Here is a 20,527-nt window from a genome sequence, read left to right as displayed (position 1 = left end):
CGCGTTCTGTGTCTGCATGGATTTCCTCTGGAAGCTCTGGTTTTATATCAATTCAAAGATGTGCATGACCTTGTGATATGGTCATGCTAAATTGCCCATAGTGCTCACGGATGTGATAGGTTAAATAGGTCAGGGGTAAATATAGAGTAAGGGAATGGGTCTGGGTGAGTTACTCTTTGGAGAGTCTGCATGGACCTGCTGAGCCAAAGGGCCTGTTTCCATGTTGTTGGGATTCTATGATAAAGCCACATCCTGAAATCTGCTATGCTGCCTAAATCAAATACTTGCTCAAGCTGCCTGTTAAGAGTGCAAATGAACTCCCCGCTTTGAACATTAATAGTATTTGCTCTCAATAACAACCTCTCTGCTGTAGCAAAAGATATAAACTTGGAGGTGTTAAATGGGCCCATAAGTAAAGAAAGTGTGTTATGGTCACTCTTAGTTACTAGTAGTGCATTCCTGGCCCTGTTCTGAGGCTGCAAGTCTGGTTCTTCTACTGGAATCCCTTCTCCTGTTATAAGCAGCCTGACACTTTGTTTCCTATCTCTGCTCTACATCCTAACATGCAGAACCTAGAGATAAACTGCAATTACATCATACAAGTCTGAGAGCCAGTGGTGTGCCCAAAATCTTACATTCACAACTAGCACCTTCTAGCACAACACCCATTAGACTTCACCAATTACAATCAACTCCTCAAAATACTTAGCATAAACGTAATTAGAGCAACATCGTGGGGCTACCATCAAGCCAGAAACTGAACTAGATGAATAATATACTGAGGCTAAAAAGCAGCTCAGTCTAGGATTTTTACAGCACATAAATTTCCTCCTGATTCTTCAAAGCCTGTCCACCATCGACTTGGTTCAAATGTGATGGAATCATCTCCTGCTCATATAAGTGCAACTCTAGCAACACAAAGCTCAACAATATCCATAACAGCCTGCTTGATTGGCGCCAGGTCCACATTTCATTACCTTCATTACTGATGCTCAGTAGAATCACACAGTACAAGATACACCATAGAAATTAACTTAGGCTCCCTCAGTATCACTTCCAATTTCTCCATCATTAGAATCAAGGAGAGGGGCAACCAATACCACTGCAAGCAACCCACCTCTCCAACCAAGCCACTCGCCACTAGCTTTATCCAGATAAATCTTTATCCAGCTTCCTTCAATATTGAGTTGTAATTCCTGTCACTCCCTAACTGTATTGTGGGCTTATCTATACCAATGGACATCAATGGTTCAAGAAGGTAACCCCTTTGAGCAATCAGATGAGTAATGAATGCCACCCCAGTCAATGATGCTCACTTACCATGAAAATATATTTTTTTTAAATCAGCAACTACCTTGCAGGTTCTTTATGAATCTAGTAGTCACTAGGCTCTTCTAGTTGTTGAACACATTCATCAGTGCAAGATTAAAAAGATTTGTGGTACATCCACAAATGGCAGAATCGGTGTCACAAAGTACATATTTTCCAGCTTTTGGAGCGTTGCTCCTTCATCAGGTGGTCATGAAGGAGTACTGCTCCGAAAGCTAGTGCTTTCAATTAAACCTGTTGGACTATAACCTGGTGTTGTGTGATTTTTAACTTTGTACACCCCAGTCCAACACCGGCATCTCCAAATTATACATATTCTCCATACTTTGAGCACATTTGCATTACCACGTTTAGCAAGACAACACTTGAGAGGATTGTGCACATGTGCCAGCTTCGTAACAAAACAGCATCTGTAGAAAACAACTTTTAGCATTATGAAGTCCAATTTTGCATCCTGGACTTGGTAAAAAGAACTCAATTAATTAAAGCATGAATATGAAATAAGATATTTCTTGGACAATAACAAAGACAAAAACATAAGCATAATTGTTTGGAATGGTTCATGTGCCAATATGGCAGAAAATATAAGCTGGAGAGAGCAGAAATTCAGTTCAAAGTTTAAGGTTCCTTATCAGAATTCATGCAGTATTTTGAAACCAAATAGATAAATTGACTGCACAAATATAATAAACAGATGAATAAATAAATAGTCAACTGTTACAGAGACATGGTTGCAGGATTTAGACCTCCATATTCGAGGAAAAAAGGAAATAAAGATTGGGTAGCATTATTATTAAAGAAAGGTATCAATGCAGTGATGAATAAGTGCAACAGATCATGATGTGGAATCGGTTTGGACAGAAATAAAGGATAGCAAGAGAAAGAAGAAAAGGGTGGGGTTATCTATAGGTCCCAAAGAGTTCATTGTAGTACAAAGTACAAATCTGGGAGAAAAAGAAAGAGGCATGGAGGAAGATACGACAACTGCCACAGGTGATTTTAACCTGCATACTAACTGGACATGTATGGACAAGGTTAATACAGTCTGAATCATAGGCGTGTACAGCATAGAAACAGACCCTTTGGTCCAACCCATCCATGCCGACCAGATATCCCAACCCAATCTAGTCCCACCTGCCAGCACCCAGTCCATATCCCTCCAAACCCTTCCTATTGATATACCCATCCAAATGCCTTTTAAATGTTGCAATTGTACTAGCCTCCACCCCACTTCCTCTGGCAGCTCATTCCATACCCGTACCACCCTCTGTGTGAAAAAGTTGCCCCTTAGGTCTCTCTTATATCTTTCCCCTCTCACCCGAAACCTATGCCCTCTAGTTCTGCACTCCCCCATCCCAGGGAAAAGACTTTGTCTATTTATTCGATCTACGCCCCTCATAATTTTGTACACCTCTATAAGGTCACCCCTCAGCCTCCAACACTCCAGGGAAAACAGCCCCAGCCTGTTCAGCCTCTCCCTGTAGCTCAGATCCTCCAACCCTGGCAACATCCTTGTAAATCTTTTCTGAACCCTTTCAAGTTTCACAACGTCTTTCCGATAGGAAGGAGACCAGAAATGCATGTAATATTCCAACAGTGGCCTAACCAATGTCCTGCACAACTGCAACATGACTTCCCTATCTACCTGGGACTCCACTTTCAAGGAGCTATGAACCTATACTCCAAGGTCTCTTTGTTCATCAACACTCCCTAGGATCTTACCATTAAGTGTATAAGTCCTGCTAAGATTTGCTTTCCCAAAATGCAGCACCTTGCATTTATCTGAATTAAAATCCATCTGCCACTTCTCAGCCCATTGGCCCATCTGATCAATATCCTGTTGTAATAAGAGCAGTATGTTGCAGAACCCAGCTAGTGACAGTTATTTTAAAATCTAGTAACATGTAATGAGAGACAAGTGATAAGAAATCTATTAAGGATTCTTTAGGCGTGTTGATCACAAGATGGTAGAACTTCAAACTCTGAGGGAGAATATCAAGTCTCAAATCTATTCTCAACTTAAATTATCTTTACAGAAAAAAAGAGTTGTCTGAAGTGGGATGGTGAAATAGACTAATGGAAATGTCAGTCGATGGGCAATGGCCAATATTTAGGCAGTTATTTCATAATACTCAGCTAAAATTTTATTCCAGGCAGGGATGGACTTGAAGTGGTCAAGGAGAGTTTCCAAATCAATGCATAGAAAGTAGTTAAATCTGGTGATGGGCCAGAGAATTGGAACTTTTTAGGTACCGGTAGTATTAAAAAGTGATTTAAAAGGGAAAAATTAAATTGGCAAGAAATAAAAGAAAACTGCAAGAGCTTCTGTGGGTTTACAAAAAGAGTGGCTAAGGTAAGTATAAGGCTCCCTGGCAGATGCAACTACAGAAGTGATAATGGGGAAACAAGGAAATGGCAGATAACTTAAGCCGGTATTTTATACTGGTCGTCATTGAAAGACATCCCAAAGATATCAGGGAAAGAAAAGTGTTGTAACAGTTCCTATCATGAGGGACAAAGTATTTGATATAGAACTGGAGGCAAATATGTAAATAAATTGCCAGGACCTGATGGGCCTGCATCCAAGAGTTTTAAAGGAAGGATATTTAGAGAGTGGAAGAATTGCCAAAATATTCCAGGGCTTGCTGGATTCTGGAAGGGTTCCAGCAGATTGGAAAACTGTAAATGTATTTCTCCTGCTAGAGGAGAGACAAAGCAAGAGACGTAAGGTGAATTAGTCTAACATACGTTAATGAGAAAATAACTAAAGTCTATAATGAAGAAAACAGCAGGACATTTAGAAAAGCTTAATATTCAAATAGTCAGAGTTTTGTGAAAGGTAAATTATATTTGAGATTTGAGAATTCTTTCAAGAAATAGGAGAGTTGATAAAGGGGAATCAGTTAAGTAGTGTCTTTGGATTTCCAGAAAGTATCCAATAACCTTTTAGGTGGCATGTTCATGCACAAGGTAGGAGCTCATGATATTGGGGCTAATGTATTAGCAGGGATTGAGGCTTGGTTAAAACACAAGACAGTTATGATTAATTATTATTTAGTGGCTTTGAAAGATAGTTAACTCATGGAGTGCCATGAGAATCACTCAAGGCTTCAATTATTTACAATTGATACTAATGACCTGGAGTAGGCAGAGTGCAACGCAATGTGGAAAAACATGTGGGAGGGAATATGGTGATGAGGGCATAACAAGCGAGCAAAAACTTGGCAGATGGAGTTTAATGTAAGAAAATGAGGTCATGCACTTGGGGACAACCAAAAGGTAGACTCTAACTTAAATGGAGTTAGACTTCAAAGAAGTCTGGCATGGAGGGAAGCATGCAGGTACAGCTGTATACAGTTTTGGTGTCCATATTTAAGAAACGATATACTGGCATTGAAAGCAGTTCAAGAGATTCACTGGGTGGATTTCTGGGATGAAAGTCTTGATGTAGCAAGATTAGCTAAAGAGGTTATGCCCTTATTCAGTAGTGTTTAAAAGAATGGGGGATTATCTTACTGAAATATAATATTGAGGGTTTTACAGGTTGGATGCTGATGTTTTTACTAGTATAGCATTCTCAAAGTACAGGACACACTTACAGTACAAGGGGCATAATTTCAAACCTAGATGTTATGAAGTTGAAGGCATGTAGTGTGCCTTTGAGACAGTGAAAGCTGGTTCTGTACTGAACTTGCAGGTACCTATCATGTGAGTGACCAGCAGTCTGTGTACTAGAAAACTGAAAATAATATAACATTTGGCTGTGAAACAAAGACCTAAGTTTCGGGTGTTTTCACAACCATTTGAGTTTAAATTCAATCAGTTTAAATTATGCCCCAGGATACTAAAAGCGAATTGAATTTGTTTTTGCCAAACTTGAACTAATGAGATGATTCAATGTTTGGGGTATAAAAAAGCCTGCATTTTGAGTTAGCCAGAAAAAGGGACCAACTGCCATCACCAGAGTAGCTACCAGCAAATTACACTCTCTATCAAAGGTACCTTTCTTCATATCAAACATCTTTGCAGCAAAAGACCCAGAGAGATCTACAGCCAGAGGAAGAAGGACACCAGAGATGAGAGCTGGTGTCTGGTTTTGAAACTAAGTCACTGCAACCTTCAAGCTTGGGCAAGTAACATTTCCACCATACAAGAGGCAGGCAATGACCATGTCCAACAAGAGAAATCTAACCATATCCTCTTGACGTTCAATGACATTACCATAGCTAAATCCTACATTATCAATATCCTGATGGCTACTAATTAATCATTGTTAACTGGACTAACCATATACTGTGGCTACAAAACCAGTGTGTTGCTGGAAAAGCACAGCAGGTCAGGCAGCAACAGAGGAGCAGGAAAATTGACGTTTCAGGCCTTCCAGCAACTTACTCTCAACTTTGATCTCCAGCATTTGCAGACCTCACTGGATACAAAACCAGGTCAGAGGCAGGGAGTTCTACTATCAATAACTCATTTTAACATCCCAAAACGTGTCTAATGTTGACAAGGCACAAATCAGGAACGTGAAGGAATATTTGCCACTTGCCTGGACAAGTACCACCCCAAAAGCACTCAAGATGTTTAAATGCATCCATGACAAAGCAGCCTATTTAACTAGCATCCTATCCACCACCTTAAGCATTCATTGCTTCCACCACTGGTCGATAATTTCAGCAAAACATGATAACTACAAGATGTATTGCAATTGTTCACTAAGCCTCCTTCAGCAGCACCTTCCAAACCCATAACAGCTACCACTGAGTAGGACATGGACAGCAGAAGAGTGAGATGACCAGTTGCTACAATTTCCCATCCAATCTAGCTGACATTCTGAGTTGGAACTGTATTCGTATTCCTTCACAATCATTTAAGCTGAATATTCCCTTCCGAATGTGGGTGTACCAGAACCACATGAACTTCAGGGGTACATGCTGGTAATTCACCTCTTAATGGCAATTAAGGATGAGCAGTAAATATTAGCCTCATTATTGATGCAATGATCCCATGAAAAGTATGTAAAATAGAACCACGGATACAAAAGGAACGTGTATATTCATTACCACTATTCCAGGTATAATTATCTACATGGTAGGACTCAAAGCTTGGAGCTTATTGAATCTGCATGGTTTAGGTACACATTGGCTTAACTGAATTTTGATAGAAACACTTTGTGAAGCTGCTTCATAAGATTAAAAAACACAAATGCCCCAAGATCCACAACAGGCTCTTATAGTTGTCATGTTTTCTTATCAAGAACAAATATTAATGAAAGTTGCTTACTGTATTCACGACCGAGCTTATATGGGACGTAAACATTTCCATCTTTTGCACGTGGCCATAAACAGCTTCTTGGTGAATTGTTACATATCATAGCATTTCTGGAATTGTCAACGAGAATGTCGCCATGTTCAATTATTTTACTTCCTGTACTTTTTACTGCAAAGTGAAAAAAGCAAGGTATTATTTAAAAGTAATACAGGTGTAAAAATATTTATATGAACATTTAATACTTTTACCCAAGCTAACTAATAAAACTATTAGATTACTGTCAAAATAGTAAATTGTTCCAAACTTCAAATTAATGCCATCTCAGTGAAAGCCATCAAATCTGTTTATTTTGTTAACTCCAAAATGGAAACAAAATATATTGCAGGTTAAATTCTTTTTCAGTTTAAATACTGACATTAAAAGCACAAATTGTTTTTGACTTCAAAAAAAATCTGTTGACACACTCATTCATTATTCAGTAGTTATCACTTCATGAGTAGTCCAGATCCTTTGGTTAGTAGTGGAGTAAGATGCACCTGCTGCAGACTGAGATTTGAACTACTCATTTACATTTGACACTGGAGTCTTTGCCCCTTCTGATCCTGGCTCAATTTTAAATCCAGCGATGAACACAGGCATGAGGCAAGTGTTGAGGTAATTCCAGCAAAGCCACACTCTTTAAGGACTATGTTGAGATAAATGGTCTTCAACATCAGAAACTGCAGAGTCTCAACCCACCCATCCCCAACAACATTTATCCATCACTCATTCCCCACAACAATACTCCCCTCCCCCAACCCCTGACAAGGACAACATATCTTCCTAGTTCACGCCACATTGGAAACCTCACCAGACAAGAAGGTTTACTTAACGTCCACTCTGGAAAGTAATCCATCCACCATACGTTTCATTTTTTTAAAAAATTTATTCATTGAATGAGGGTATTGCTAGCTAGGTCAGAATTTATTGCCCATAGGGCAATCGAGAGTCAATCACGTTGCTGTGGTTGTGGAGTCACATGTAGGCCAGACCAGGCAAGTGAAGTGAAGTGACATCATGGTTAAAAACGTGAGGTAAGGCAAGAGGATTACCAGCTTAGGAACTAACTTTAGATGCTGAGTGCGTAGTAATAGGATGGAGACAGAGTGTGAAGTCCTGATTTTTGTTGTTTGCAATTTAAGAATAGAGAGACACTGAGTGAGAGACAAATCTGTTTTGGATAGTGGGTACGTTTGTGTAATTGTCTTTAGTTGATGAGTTTCATAATGGCAGGAAAACTCACCCCCATGAAATGCTCCTCCTGCATTATATGAAACCTGGGACACTTCTAGCAACCATGGTGACCATGTATGCAGGAAATGTGTTTAGCTGCACAGAGTTGCTGGAGCTGCGAATGGACTCACTATGGAGCTTCCATGATGCTGAGAACTTCATGGACAGCACATTTAACAAGCTGTTCACACCACAAATATGGATTACAAAGACAGGAAAGTTTTGGGTGACTACTGGGAAGACTGGTAAGCATGGGCAGGCAGTTCACTGTGGCCATTCCCTCTCAAATAGATTTCATTTTGGATGTTGTTTTGGGAGGGCAGGGGAGAATGGCCTCTCAGGAAAAACAGCAACACCAAGTTGGTGGCACCACAGTTGGCTCTAATGCACAGCAGAGGAGGAAAAAGACTGTCAGGACTTTAGTGATAGAAGACTCAATTGTGAGGGAAATTGACTAGTGGTTCTGCAGCAGCAAACCGGACTCTCAAGTGGTCTGTTGTTATGGAAAATAAAGAACATGAAAGCATGGGAAAGTTTAAAGCATGAAGACCACTGGTCTGTGGTCTGTGGAAGGAAAGATGGGATAAGAATAGTGGAATGCTCTTACACCAATTAGCAGAGTAAGGTTAAGGCTGAAAGGTCACTATGGTGAGATGAGATAACACAAGTAACAAAGCAAGTTTCTCTGTTAAGTGTTATTATGACAGGATTGGGACTATAAATATTTGGGACATGACATTAAAATATCTACTTAATAGTTAGTAGAGTCAGCTTGAGACAGGAGACTATTGTAACAGATGAAATAGCTAAATATCTATCATGACAGGTTAGTCTGGAATGGAAGCTCGCTGTAGAAGAGTTAGCAATAAATATCTAACCATGACATTAGAATAACATTAAGTTGAATGTACAACTAAAGAGATAATGGGAATTAACACCACTGGATTATTGTGTAGCTAGAGTGAGGTACTTTGATTAATATAGTTAGACATGCTGATAAGCTAACAGAAACATGATTAAAAAAAATACAAAAATCCATGGACCTTGAGGTTCAGGGGCATTCGAGAATCTGCTTTCTCAGTGTCATAGTTTTTTTGTTTGCAAATAAAAGACCTACTTCTTGAAGAACTTTCTGCGTCTCCTAGTGGTTCTCTATATTTTCTCCACAACATTGCTTCCCTGGTGCCAAGGTTGAGAACGTCTCAGAACAATTGCAGGACATTCTGAAGGAGGATGGTGAACAGCCAGTAGCCGTGGTAAATGTCGGTAGCATTGACATGGATAAAAAGAGAAATAAGTTCCTGCACCAGGAATTGCAAGAGTTAGACAGTAAAAATAGTGGAAGACTACTAAGGTTATAATTTACAGATTACCTCTGGTGCCATGCACTACTGAGTACAGGAGTAGGAAGGGATGATATAGGCGGGAGGGCTTTAGATTTTTGGATCATTGGGTCAGCTTGTGGCATTGGTTGGACCTATACAAAATGGATAGGTTGCATCTGAACCAGACTGCATCCAATATCCTTGCTGGGAGGTTTGCTCATGCTGCTGGGATCGTTTTAAACTCATTTGGCAGGGGAGTAGGGCACACAGTATATGTAAAATCAGGAGCAAGGTCCAATCAGATATAGAAGGAATGCAAGGACAATCAGTAGGCAAAGAAGACATGGGCAGGATAAGGCATATGGGAGGTGCAGAAAGCTAAATGGCATCTATTTTAATTCAAGGAACTTGACTGGTAAGATGAATGATCTTACAACATTGATTAGTATGTGGGAATATGATTGTTGTAATCAGAGACCTAGTCGAAGGACAGGACTGGACTGACAGTTTTAGATGTGATGGTATCAAGATGTGATTGGGGGGGGAGGTGTTAGAAAGTAAGAGAGATGGGGGCATTGCAATATTGACAAAAAAACCCATCACAGCAGTATTGAGGATGGATGTCCTAGAAGAGCCTTCAAATCAGGCCATTTAGGAAGAGTTTAGAAAGATAGGGTGATTATCTTGTTTGGGATTATACTACAGACCTCCCAACAGTCAGAGGTAGATAGAGGTGCAGCTATGTAGGCAGATCACAGAAAAATGAGAGAGAAAGAGTTATAATTGCAGAGGATTTCAAGTTTGTAACACTGACTGGGATTATCTGCATGTGAAAGAATTACGTGGGATGGGAATTTTAAAGTACACCCAGGATAGCTTTTTATGCCAGTATGTAGATAATTCTATTTGTGATGGAGCAATGCTAGACCTAATCACAGGGAGTGAAGCCGGTCGAATGGTTGATATTTCAATGGACAAGCATTTTGGAGATTGTGACCACAACTGAGTTCCATAATTATGGAAAGGGATAAGGATAGTGCAGAAGTGAAGTTTCTAAATTTTTAGGGGGGGAATGGTGGGAAAAAAAGGCTGTTTGCAATATCATTACACAGAATTTGGCAAACATAGACCAAGAGCAAGCAAGTCTGCATTTTTGAAAGTGGGAATATCTTAAAAGTAATATAGTGAGAATATAAGGCCAGCATGTTCCTAAGAGTGAAGAGCAAGGGCAGTAAGTCCAGGGAACCTCAGATATCAAGGGATATCAAGAATTTGATAAATAAAAAGGAGGAAGTGCAATATAAACACAAGTAGTCCTACAAAAGGTACAGACTGTGTGGGGGCAAGCTTAAAAGGGAAAGGGAGGTTGCTTAAAAGTAGCACAGGAAGAATCTATTTTTGGATGTTGACAAGTTTAGACAAAAGCAAACAACCAAAGACCACTTTCTGTTCCTGTATTTTTTGATTCCATGAAGCACTTAACTCAGGCACTCCACATTTTCCAATCAACCAGTTCAGATGTTATTACATCTCTGGTGGGACTTGAGTTAATGCTATTGGTAGGATTTAAACTACTTTGGGGAATTAGACAAAGTATAGGTACAATAGTTGGTAATGCACATGCAAATGTGGAAGAAACTTTAAGTTAGACTGGCAGTCAAAGTGTATAGTAAAATTAAGACACCAAGGAGTTAGCCAAGATTGGATAGTAATGATTTTAATGCAAGGAGGTTTGCAAGTAATGCTGATGAGTAAGAAGTATTGGATTAACACATGGCAATATGATTTTATTGTTATCACTGAGACACAGTTCAAAAGGGAGATGACTGACAGCTCAATATTCCAGTTTATTCTTCAGGTGAGATAGGGAATGGTGTAACAGAAGTGGTGGTGTTATAATACTGATCAAGGAGTCAATTATTGCAATAAGAACAGATGATATAATTGAAAGGCTCCTCAATTAAGGCCATATCAGTAGAACCTAAAAACAAAGATGCAGCAATCACACCCAAACAAACAATCAGGAAGTGACAGAAGGGCAAATTTCAATGTAAAAATAATAGGACAGTAATAGTAAAGGATTTCAACTTCCAATTTTTAAATGGGCATTTGGTGTGAAAGGTTTGGAGGGCATATGAATTCTTAAAAATGTCAGATACTGTAACAGACAAGATATTTCTGAAAAAATCTACAGTGAAAACACATGGGTGTAAATTAGAAATAAGAAAGATCACCTTGATGGGGTTGTACTATAGCCCCCAAAAGTTAGAGAGAAATTGAGAAACAAATATGCAGAGAGATCTCAGATACATGTAAGCAAAATAAGGTTGTAATAATGGGAAATTTAAATTTTCTAAACACTGACTGGGACTTCTATAGTGTTTAAAGGTTTAGATGGTGAAGTATTTGTCAAATGCATTCAAAAAAATTTATTTCTAGCAATATGTGAATGTTCTTACTAGACAAGGAGCAAATTTGGCCTTCTTTTGGGCATTTAGGCAGGGCAGGTGACAGAAGTGAAAGTACGGGAACACTGTGGGTCTAGCAATCATAATTAAATTAGTTTAAAATGGTTATGGAAAAGTTGATTGGAGTAGACTGTTCACAGGTAAAACTATGTTAACTGAGGTGTTATGTTCCTGTTAAAGTGAGGAGGAAAACTGGTAAGATTAAGGAGCAATGGATGAATAAAGATGGATGTTCTAGTCAAGAATAAGAGAATCTTTATATTAGATGTAGACAATTGGATTCAAATGAATCCCTTGAACAGTATAAACAGTGTCAGGTATTCTTAAGAAGAAAATCAGGAAAAGAAAAAGAGGGGATATGAAATAGCATTGGCAGATAAGGTGCAGGATAATCCAAAGTGATTCTACAAGAATATTAGGAGCAAGAGGGTAACCAGAGAGAGAATAGAGCCCCTTAAAAATCAAAGAGGTTGCCTTTGTGCTGAACCCCAGGAGGTGATAGAGCTTTTAAATGAACTCGGAAATAAATTTTGATGTTTTAAAAATAGTTCACATTACAGAAGAGGTGATTTTGGAGGATTTGGAGATATAAAAGGTGGATAAATCTCCAGGACCTGATCTAATGTATCACGGAAAGCTGTGGGAAGTAAGGGAGGTAATTGTGGGGCCCCTTGGAAAAATATTTGTATCATTACAACTACAGGTGATGTGCCTGATGAATGGAGGTGCCTAATGTGCTTTTGTTTAATAAGGGTTAGATTAGATTAGATTACTTACAGTGTGGAAACAGGCCCTTCGGCCCAACAAGTCCACACCGCCCCGCCGAAGCGCAACCCACCCATACCCCTACCTTTACCCCTTACCTAACACTACGGGCAATTTAGCTAACACTATGGGTTGTAAAGAGAAACTAGCGAACAATAAACCTGTAAGTCTAATTTTGGTTGTGCTAAGTTGTTGGAGGTAATTCTAAAAGATAGGATTTATAAACATTTAGAGAGGCAAAAATTGATTAGTGACAGTCAGCATGGTTTTGTGTGAGGAAAATCATGTCTCACAACTTTGAGATTTTGAGGAGGGCTCCCAAAAAGATTGAGGGCACAGCACTAAACATAGTTTACTTGGACTTTAGTAAAGCCTTTGACAAGGCTCCTCATGGAAGTCTAATTTATGTAATTAGATCATATGGGATTCAGTGCAAGTTTGCCAATTGGATATAACATCAGGAGACAGAGTGGTGGTGGAGAGGTTGCTTTTCAGATTGGAAGCCAGTGGTGTTGCAAGGCGATCAATTTTGGGTCCTTTTTTGTTTTGTCATTTACATAAATGATTTGGATGAGAACACAGGCATGGTTAGCTAGTTTGCAGATGACACCAGATGACAATGAAGAAGATTTTCTAAGATTACAAAGGGGTCTTGATCAAATGGATCAATGGGCTGAAAAATGGCAGATGGAGTTCAATTTGGATAAATGTGGAGTTTTGTTAAAATAAACAGGGAGCAAGAATTATACAGTTAATGGTACTGTTGTAGAACAGCGACCTAGGGGTTCAGGCTCATTAAATCTTTGAAGTTTGCATCACATAAGGTAGAAATGGTTAAAAAGACATTCAGCATGCTTACCTACATGCCTCGGTGCTTTGAGTATAGGAGTTGGGAAGTCATGGTGAAGTTGTACAGAACATTGAGGTCTCTTCTGGTCACTCTGTAGGAAGGGTATTGTTAAGCTAGAGAGGGTTCAGAAGAGATTTACCAGGATGTTGCCAGGTATGGAAGGTATGAACAATAAAGAAAGGCAGGGACTTCTTTCACCGTTGAGAGGTGACCTTCATAGAAGTTTATAAAATCATAAAGTGTATAAATAGGGTTAATAGTAGTTGTCTTTTCCCTAAGATTGGTGACTTCAAGACGTGAAGGGCAAATTTCTTTTACACCGAGGGTGGTGGTTCGCGTGTGGAATGAACTTCCTGAAGAAGTGGTGGATGCAAGCACATTTACTACATTTAAAAGAAACTTAAACAAGTACATGAGTAGGAAAGGTTGGAGGGAAATGGACTAGGAGCAGGCAAGTGGGACTAGTTTAATTTGGAATTATGTTCAGAATGGACTGGTTGGACTGAAAGGTCTGTTCTCCATGCTGTTTGACGCTGAGAGTTTTTTTTAAAGCCAGCACATATAACGTCTTACAAGAGACAGGGAAGTAAGTGTTGGACTAATTTTAATGAACAAAGCTGAGGAAGTGGTGGACGTGAACGGGAGAGTATTTGGGTGATAGTGACCACAACTCCATAAGATTCAAAGTAGGACATAGAATAGTAAAGCACAGAACAGGCCCTTCAGCCCACGATGTTGTGCCGACCACTGATCCTCATGTAAGCACCCCCAAATTTCTGTGACCCTAAGCATGTCCAGTAGTCTCTTAAATGTCCCCAATGGCCTTGCTTCCACAACTGCTGCTGGCAACGCATTCCATGCTCTCACAACTCTCTGTGTAAAGAACCCGACTCTGACATCCCCTCTATACTTTCCTCCAACCAGCTTAAAACTATGACCTTAGTCATTTCTGCCCTGGGAAATAGTCTCTGGCTATTGACTCTATCTATGCCTCTCATTATCTTGTATACCTCAATTAGGTCCCCTCTCCTCCACCTTTTCTCCAATGAAAAAGTCCAAGCTCAGTCAACCTCTCTTCATAAGATAAGCCCTCCAGTCCAGGCAGCATCCTGGTAGACCTCCTCTGAACCCTCTCCAAAGCATCCACATCTTTCCTATAATAGGGCGACCAGAACTGGACGCAGTATTCCAAGTGCGGTCTAACCAAAGTTTTATAGAGGTACAACAAGATCTCACGACTCTTAAACTCAATCCCCCTGTTAATGAAAGCCAAAACACCATATGCTTTCTTAACAGACCCTGTCCACTCGGGTGGCCATTTTAAGGGATCTATGTACTTGCACACCAAGATCCCTCTGTTCCTCCACACTGATAAGAATCTATCCTTAATCCTGTACTCAGCTTTCGAATTCGACCTTCCAAAATGCATCACCTTGCATTTATCCAGGTTGAACTCCATTAGCCACCTCTCAGCCCATCTCTGCATCCTGTCAATGTCCCGCTGCAGCCTACAACAGCCCTCTATACTGTCAACGACACCTCCAACCTTTGTGTCGTCTGCAAACTTGCTGACCCATCCTTCAATCCCCTCATCCAAGTCATTAATAAAAATTACAAACAGTAGAGGCCCAAGGACAGAGCCCTGTGGAACACCATTCACCCACAGACTTCCAGGCAGAATATTTTCCTTCTACTACCACTCGCTGTCTTCTGTTGGCCAGCCAATTCTGTATCCAGACAACTAAGTTCCCCTGTATCCCATTCGTCCTGACCTTCTGAATGAGCCTACCCTAGGGAACCTTATCAAATGCCTTGCTGAAGTCCATATACACCACATCCACAGCTCGACCCTCATCAACTTTTCTAGTCAGATCCTCAAAGAACTCGATAAGGCTTGTGAGGCATGACCTACCCCTCACAAAGCCGTGCTGACTGCATTTAATCAAGCCATGCTCTTCCAGATGGTCATAAATCCTATCCCTCAGAATCCTTTCTAACACCTTGCTGACGACAGACGTGAGACCTACTGGTCTGTAATTGCCGGGGATTTCCCTACTTCCTTTCTTGAAGAGAGGAAATACATTTGCCTCTCTCCAGTCCTCAGGTACGACTCCAGTGGAGAGCAAGGATGCAAAGATCTTCGCAAGTGGAGAAGCAATTGCATTTCTCGTTTCCCAAACCAACCGAGGACAAATCTGGTCCGGGCCTGGCGACTTGTCAATCTTAATGTTTGACAAAATTTTCAGCACATCAGCTTCCTCTATCTCTATCCATTCCAGCATGCACATCTGCTCTTCAAAGGTTTCATTCACTACAAAGATCATTTCTTTCATAAAGACAGAAGCAAAAAACTCATTTAGGGCTTCCCCTACCTTCTCAGACTCCACATACAAATTCCCTATGCTATCCCTGATCGGCCCTACTCTTTCTTTGACCATTCTCTTATTCCTCAAGTAAGTGTAAAATACCTTTGTGTTCTCCCTAATCCGTTCTGCTAAGCCTTTCTCATGCCCCCTCATGGCTCTCCTCAGACCACTTTTGAGCTCCTTCCTTGCCTGCCTGTAATCCTCGAGAGCTGAGCTTGACCCTAGCTTCCTCCACCTTACGTAAACTACCTTTTTCCTTTTGATGAGAAGCTCCACCGCTCTCGTCATCCAAGGTTTTTTATCTTACCCCTTTTTGCCTGTCTCAGAGGGACATATTTATTCATCACTCGCAACAACTGTTCCTTAAACAGTCTCCACATGTCTATAGTGCCTTTACCATGGAACAATTGCTCCCAATCCATGCTTCCTAACTCATGTCTAATTGCATCATAGTTTCCTCTTCCCCAATTAAATATCTTCCCATTTTGCCTAATCCTCTCCTTCTCCATAGCTATGTAGAATGTGAGGCAGTTGTGGTCACTATCACCAAAATGCTCTCCCACCACAAGATCTGATAACTGCCCTGGCTCATTTCCGAGCACCAAGTCTAGGATGGCCTCTCCCCTCGTCGGCCTGTCAACGTACTGAGTTAGGAAACCCTCCTGAACACACCTTACAAAAACAAATCTTCTGCTTGAAGGAGGTTCCAATCAATATTGGTAAAGTTAAAGTCACCCATTACACCAACACTACTACGTCCACACTTTTCCAAAAACTGCTGACCTATGCTTTCTTCCATCTCCCTGCTGCTATTGGGGGGCCTGTAGTAAACCCCTAACGAGGTGACTGCTCCCTTGCTGTTCCTAATTTCCACCCATACTGACTTGGTAGGCAGATCTTCCTTGACAATGGAAGCTTCTGTAGCTGTGATACCCTCTCTGATTAGTAGTGCTACACCCCCTCCTCTTTTTCCCCCCTCCCTATTCTTTTTAAATGCTCTAAACCCTGGAACATCCAGCAACTATTCCTGCCCCTGAGGAACCCATGTCTCTGTTATGGCCACAACATCATAGCACCAGGTACTGATCCATGCTCTAAGTACTTATTGATAAGGACAAATAAAGGCTCTGAATTGGGAGAAAGGATGATCTTACTTTGATAAGCCAGGATCTAGCCAAAGTGAATTGGGAGCAGCTACTTGTAGAAGAATATACATCAAAGCCTTGGGAATCTTTCAAAAAGGGAACTGAGGAAATGCAGGACAAACATATTCATGTAAAAGTAAACAGTGGAATCATAAATTCCAGAGATCCCTGGATGTGCAGGAACATACGAGACTTGGATATGTTATATACCCAGGACACTTAACACTAATAGCCCTACAGGCATTTAGAAAGTGCAGCACGTTACTTTGTAACTAAGAAAAGTGAAGATGAGGGATGAATAGGCAGGTAAAATAAAGGAAAATCCAAAAGCATTTTGTAAGTATATGATGAGCAAGAGGATAACCATGGAGAGAAGCTCATTAGGGATGTAAGTGCAAATTGGAGGTGGAGCCAAAAGAGAAAGAGTATTTTACATTTGTGTTCAAGATAGAGAACAATTGATGTAAGTATATAGAGAACTGAGGTTTTTCAACAAAATACAACAGAGGAAGGAGCTGTAGGAGGACAGCTATGTGATGTAATAATTCAAGAACGGTTATTGGAATGAGGAGGAATCTAACAGTGGTAGTGAAACTATTGGGCACAATGTATAGAAGTGAGTGAGATTGACATTTGATCAAGTTTTTCGAGGATACGAATGGTTTAGTGGACAAGGGTAGCATGGGGGAAGTACTGTATGTGAACTTCAGTGAAGCTTTTGACAAGGTCTCCCATCAGAAACTGGTCAAGAAGGTAAGACCCTAGGACAATTTGCCAAACTGAATCCAAAATTGGCTAAGTGGCAGGAGGCAGAGGGTTATGACCGCAGGTGGTTTTAGGAACTGAAAATCTGTGCCTCATAGCATAGTGTAGGTTTTCGTGCTGAGTTCTCACCTGTTGTACCTAACATTAGTGATCCAGACGTAAATGGGTAGGTTTGTTCAGTAAATTCGCAGTCATGCAAAAATTGATGGCATGGTAAAAAATGAGGCATGCCTTAGACTGCTGGAAGAAACAGACAAGCTGGTGAGATAGGAGAACAATGGAAAATGGAATTTAATCCTGGTAAATATGAGATGATACATTTTGGGAGGCCTAACAAGGCAAGGTATACATAGTGAACAATAGTGAGCATGTCCACAGATCCTAGAACGCAGCAGGATAGGTGGACAGGACATATGGGATACTTAACTTTATTAGTTGTAGCATGGAATATGACAGCAGGGAGGTTATGATAGAGCTGTATTAGATATTAGTTGGGTTACAGCTGGAGTACTGTGTGCATTTCTGACTACCACACTATAGGAAGATGTGTTCATACTAGGAAGGGTGCAGACGATATTCACTAGGATGTTGCCTAAGCTGGAGCATTTCAGATATGAAGATAGTCTGGATAGGCTGGGGTTGATAACCAGAAAGTAAAGGTGGGTTCCTGTTTGAGGTCTGCAAAATTATCAGGAGTATTTTTTCCCTTAGTAGAGTGATCAATAACAGAGGCCACAGATTTAAAGGACAAGAAGTTTGGAGGGAACTTAAGCTAGAATTATTTTACTCACAATGGTTGGTATCTGGAACACACTGCCTGAAAAGGATGGTAGAAGTTGGAACCATCACAATATATAAATAGTATCTAGATGATTACTCAAACCTACCTAACAGGTTAGACTACAGGTCAACTGATAGAAAAATGGACTCGAGTAAATAGGTGTTTAATGACTGGCGTACACATGATTAGCTGAAGGGCCTCTTTCCATGCTGTAAAACGGTGACACTCTGTAAGAATGTCTACATTTTAATTTATACTTACTCAACAAATACATGCATGCAGACTTGAATGTGGCTCTGGAAAAACACAGCAGGTCAGGCAGCATCTGAGGAGCAGGAGAATTGACGTTTCGAGCAAGACTCCTTCTTCAGGAATGATTCCTGATGAAAGGCTCTTGCCTGAAACTTCGATTCTCCTGCTCCTCAGATGCTGCCTGACCTGCTATGCTTTTCCAGCACCACACTCTCTACTCTGATCTCCAGCATCTGCAGTCCTCACTTTCTCCTAATACAAGCATGCAGCCCAGAGAGAAAATCTACTACAACTAAAAAAAACGAAACGTTTTCACTATTCTGTTGATCATCTTGAATTTATACTCTATATTACTAACCTCACAGCAGTTATCTTTCCTTAATTATCTAATTCAACCTTTTCATCACTTTAATTGTTTGTTTAGATCTCAACTTTCTTTGTTCTAATGGAAGTAATGCAGTTTCTCCCATTAATTAAAACCTCCATTCCATTTAACTGTTTTCATGAATCACTTCCCACTGAATATCACTTAAACTTAAAGCAATTTTAAAAAGCTGCCTTATAAATCCACAGTATCCTCCTAACCATTATATCAACACAATATTATTTAAGTATTAAAATACACATTGTTTTACTCGAAAACAAATATTTTTCTTACATAGCTCTTCATTGGCTTTCAAAATTATACTGAACACATCTGTTTCATTTGTGTCCTTTCGTTTCCTTTTCAAGACACCTGTAAATATAGAGAAAGTTAAAATATTGTTTAGTTTAATGAATGAATCTCAAACTTCACAACCTTACATTCTGTGCACTGTAATCTCTCCACTCAACTCAAAAATCTAGTAATACTAGTTCTCAAGGATATTTTTCGGCAGGCTTTGGAGACTTAAGATGCTAGTATGCTAACTTGATGGCAGCAAAGACAGAATCGTGTGTCCTGAAAGCAGAGGAAACAAAGTCACACAGCAAGGGAAGGAGTGTGGTGGCTTCAAAATTTGCTATGTTCCTGTTCCTTTTATACACTTTCCTTATCCAGACAAGTAAATGCTACACATGCATTCCCAATTAAACCAAAATGGCAGGATGGGGTTGATTAGAGAGACAAAGGAGATAGTGCAGGGATGGAGAGTGAACACAACTGTATATTTGAAGGGGAAGAGCAGCTGATTGCAGAGAGTGTGTGAGAAAAAATGCTGATTATAGTGTGCAATGAAAGAAGTGAGGATGATATCAATTTTGGGTCTAGGGAGGGGCTGATTATTACATGTTTGGGGGACTAGAGGGGTTGATGGTTGTTGTATGCGGGTCGATGCGTGTGATCAATGAGTAATGTGTATGTGTACCAATGTGGAACAAGTGAGCTGATTACTATGTGGAGTATTACAAATATGAATTCAATATAATTTTCAATACATCGTTGATTTTTATCTCTGCATCTTAACTGCCATTGCAATCAAAACTTTGTATGCTGCCTAATTAAGTCACCTACATGTCACATTTTCCTATAAAGATCTTCCCTTTGATTCTATCCCTAATTTCTTTATTACTCTAAGCTTCAACAAATGTGATCCTCCCAAAATGTTTGGTATGTTGCACATTCACATTCCTTGGAGCAAGCACACTCCCGATAATTAAATTATAATACCAATATTTAAATAAGAGATAGCAAATTTCTCATAAGCCAGCTACTTTGAGCAGATGAGTTAAACATAAAGCTTTGGCTGACCTTACAAGATTAGTGATGCAGATAGGACAGGGAGTTTCCACTTCTCTCTTCTCTAAGTGATCTATCATAACACTAAAACCTTAGACACAAAGTAAAGCGAAGTAATACGATTCACCAGAAGGTGTGTGGGCTCAACTGACGGGAGAGAAGGGGGCAGGTGCCTAAAATGAAGTTTACCATGAGGAATGATAGGTAGGAAAGCAAGCTGT

The 20,527-nt window shown here is 40.1% G+C and overlaps 1 protein-coding gene across 1 annotated transcript in view; it reads right to left on the bottom strand.

The window, feature by feature from the left end:
• The window catches only part of LOC140493870 (low choriolytic enzyme-like), a 113,205-nt gene that overhangs the window by 74,093 nt on the left and 18,585 nt on the right, over window positions 1–20,527 (bottom strand). Inside the window, exons 4-5 of the mRNA XM_072592863.1 lie at window positions 19,248–19,325; window positions 6,613–6,768 (exon numbers count right to left, since the gene is read on the bottom strand). Coding sequence (XP_072448964.1) covers window positions 6,613–6,768; window positions 19,248–19,325 — 234 coding nt within the window. The remainder of the gene's footprint in view (window positions 1–6,612; window positions 6,769–19,247; window positions 19,326–20,527) is intronic.

The sequence above is a fragment of the Chiloscyllium punctatum genome, chromosome 22 (genome assembly GCF_047496795.1).
Source record: "Chiloscyllium punctatum isolate Juve2018m chromosome 22, sChiPun1.3, whole genome shotgun sequence".
In the NCBI taxonomy this organism is placed as follows: Eukaryota; Metazoa; Chordata; class Chondrichthyes; order Orectolobiformes; family Hemiscylliidae; genus Chiloscyllium; species Chiloscyllium punctatum.
Note: the sequence above shows the minus strand (reverse complement) of the source record. Positions and strands in the feature narration are given on the sequence as shown.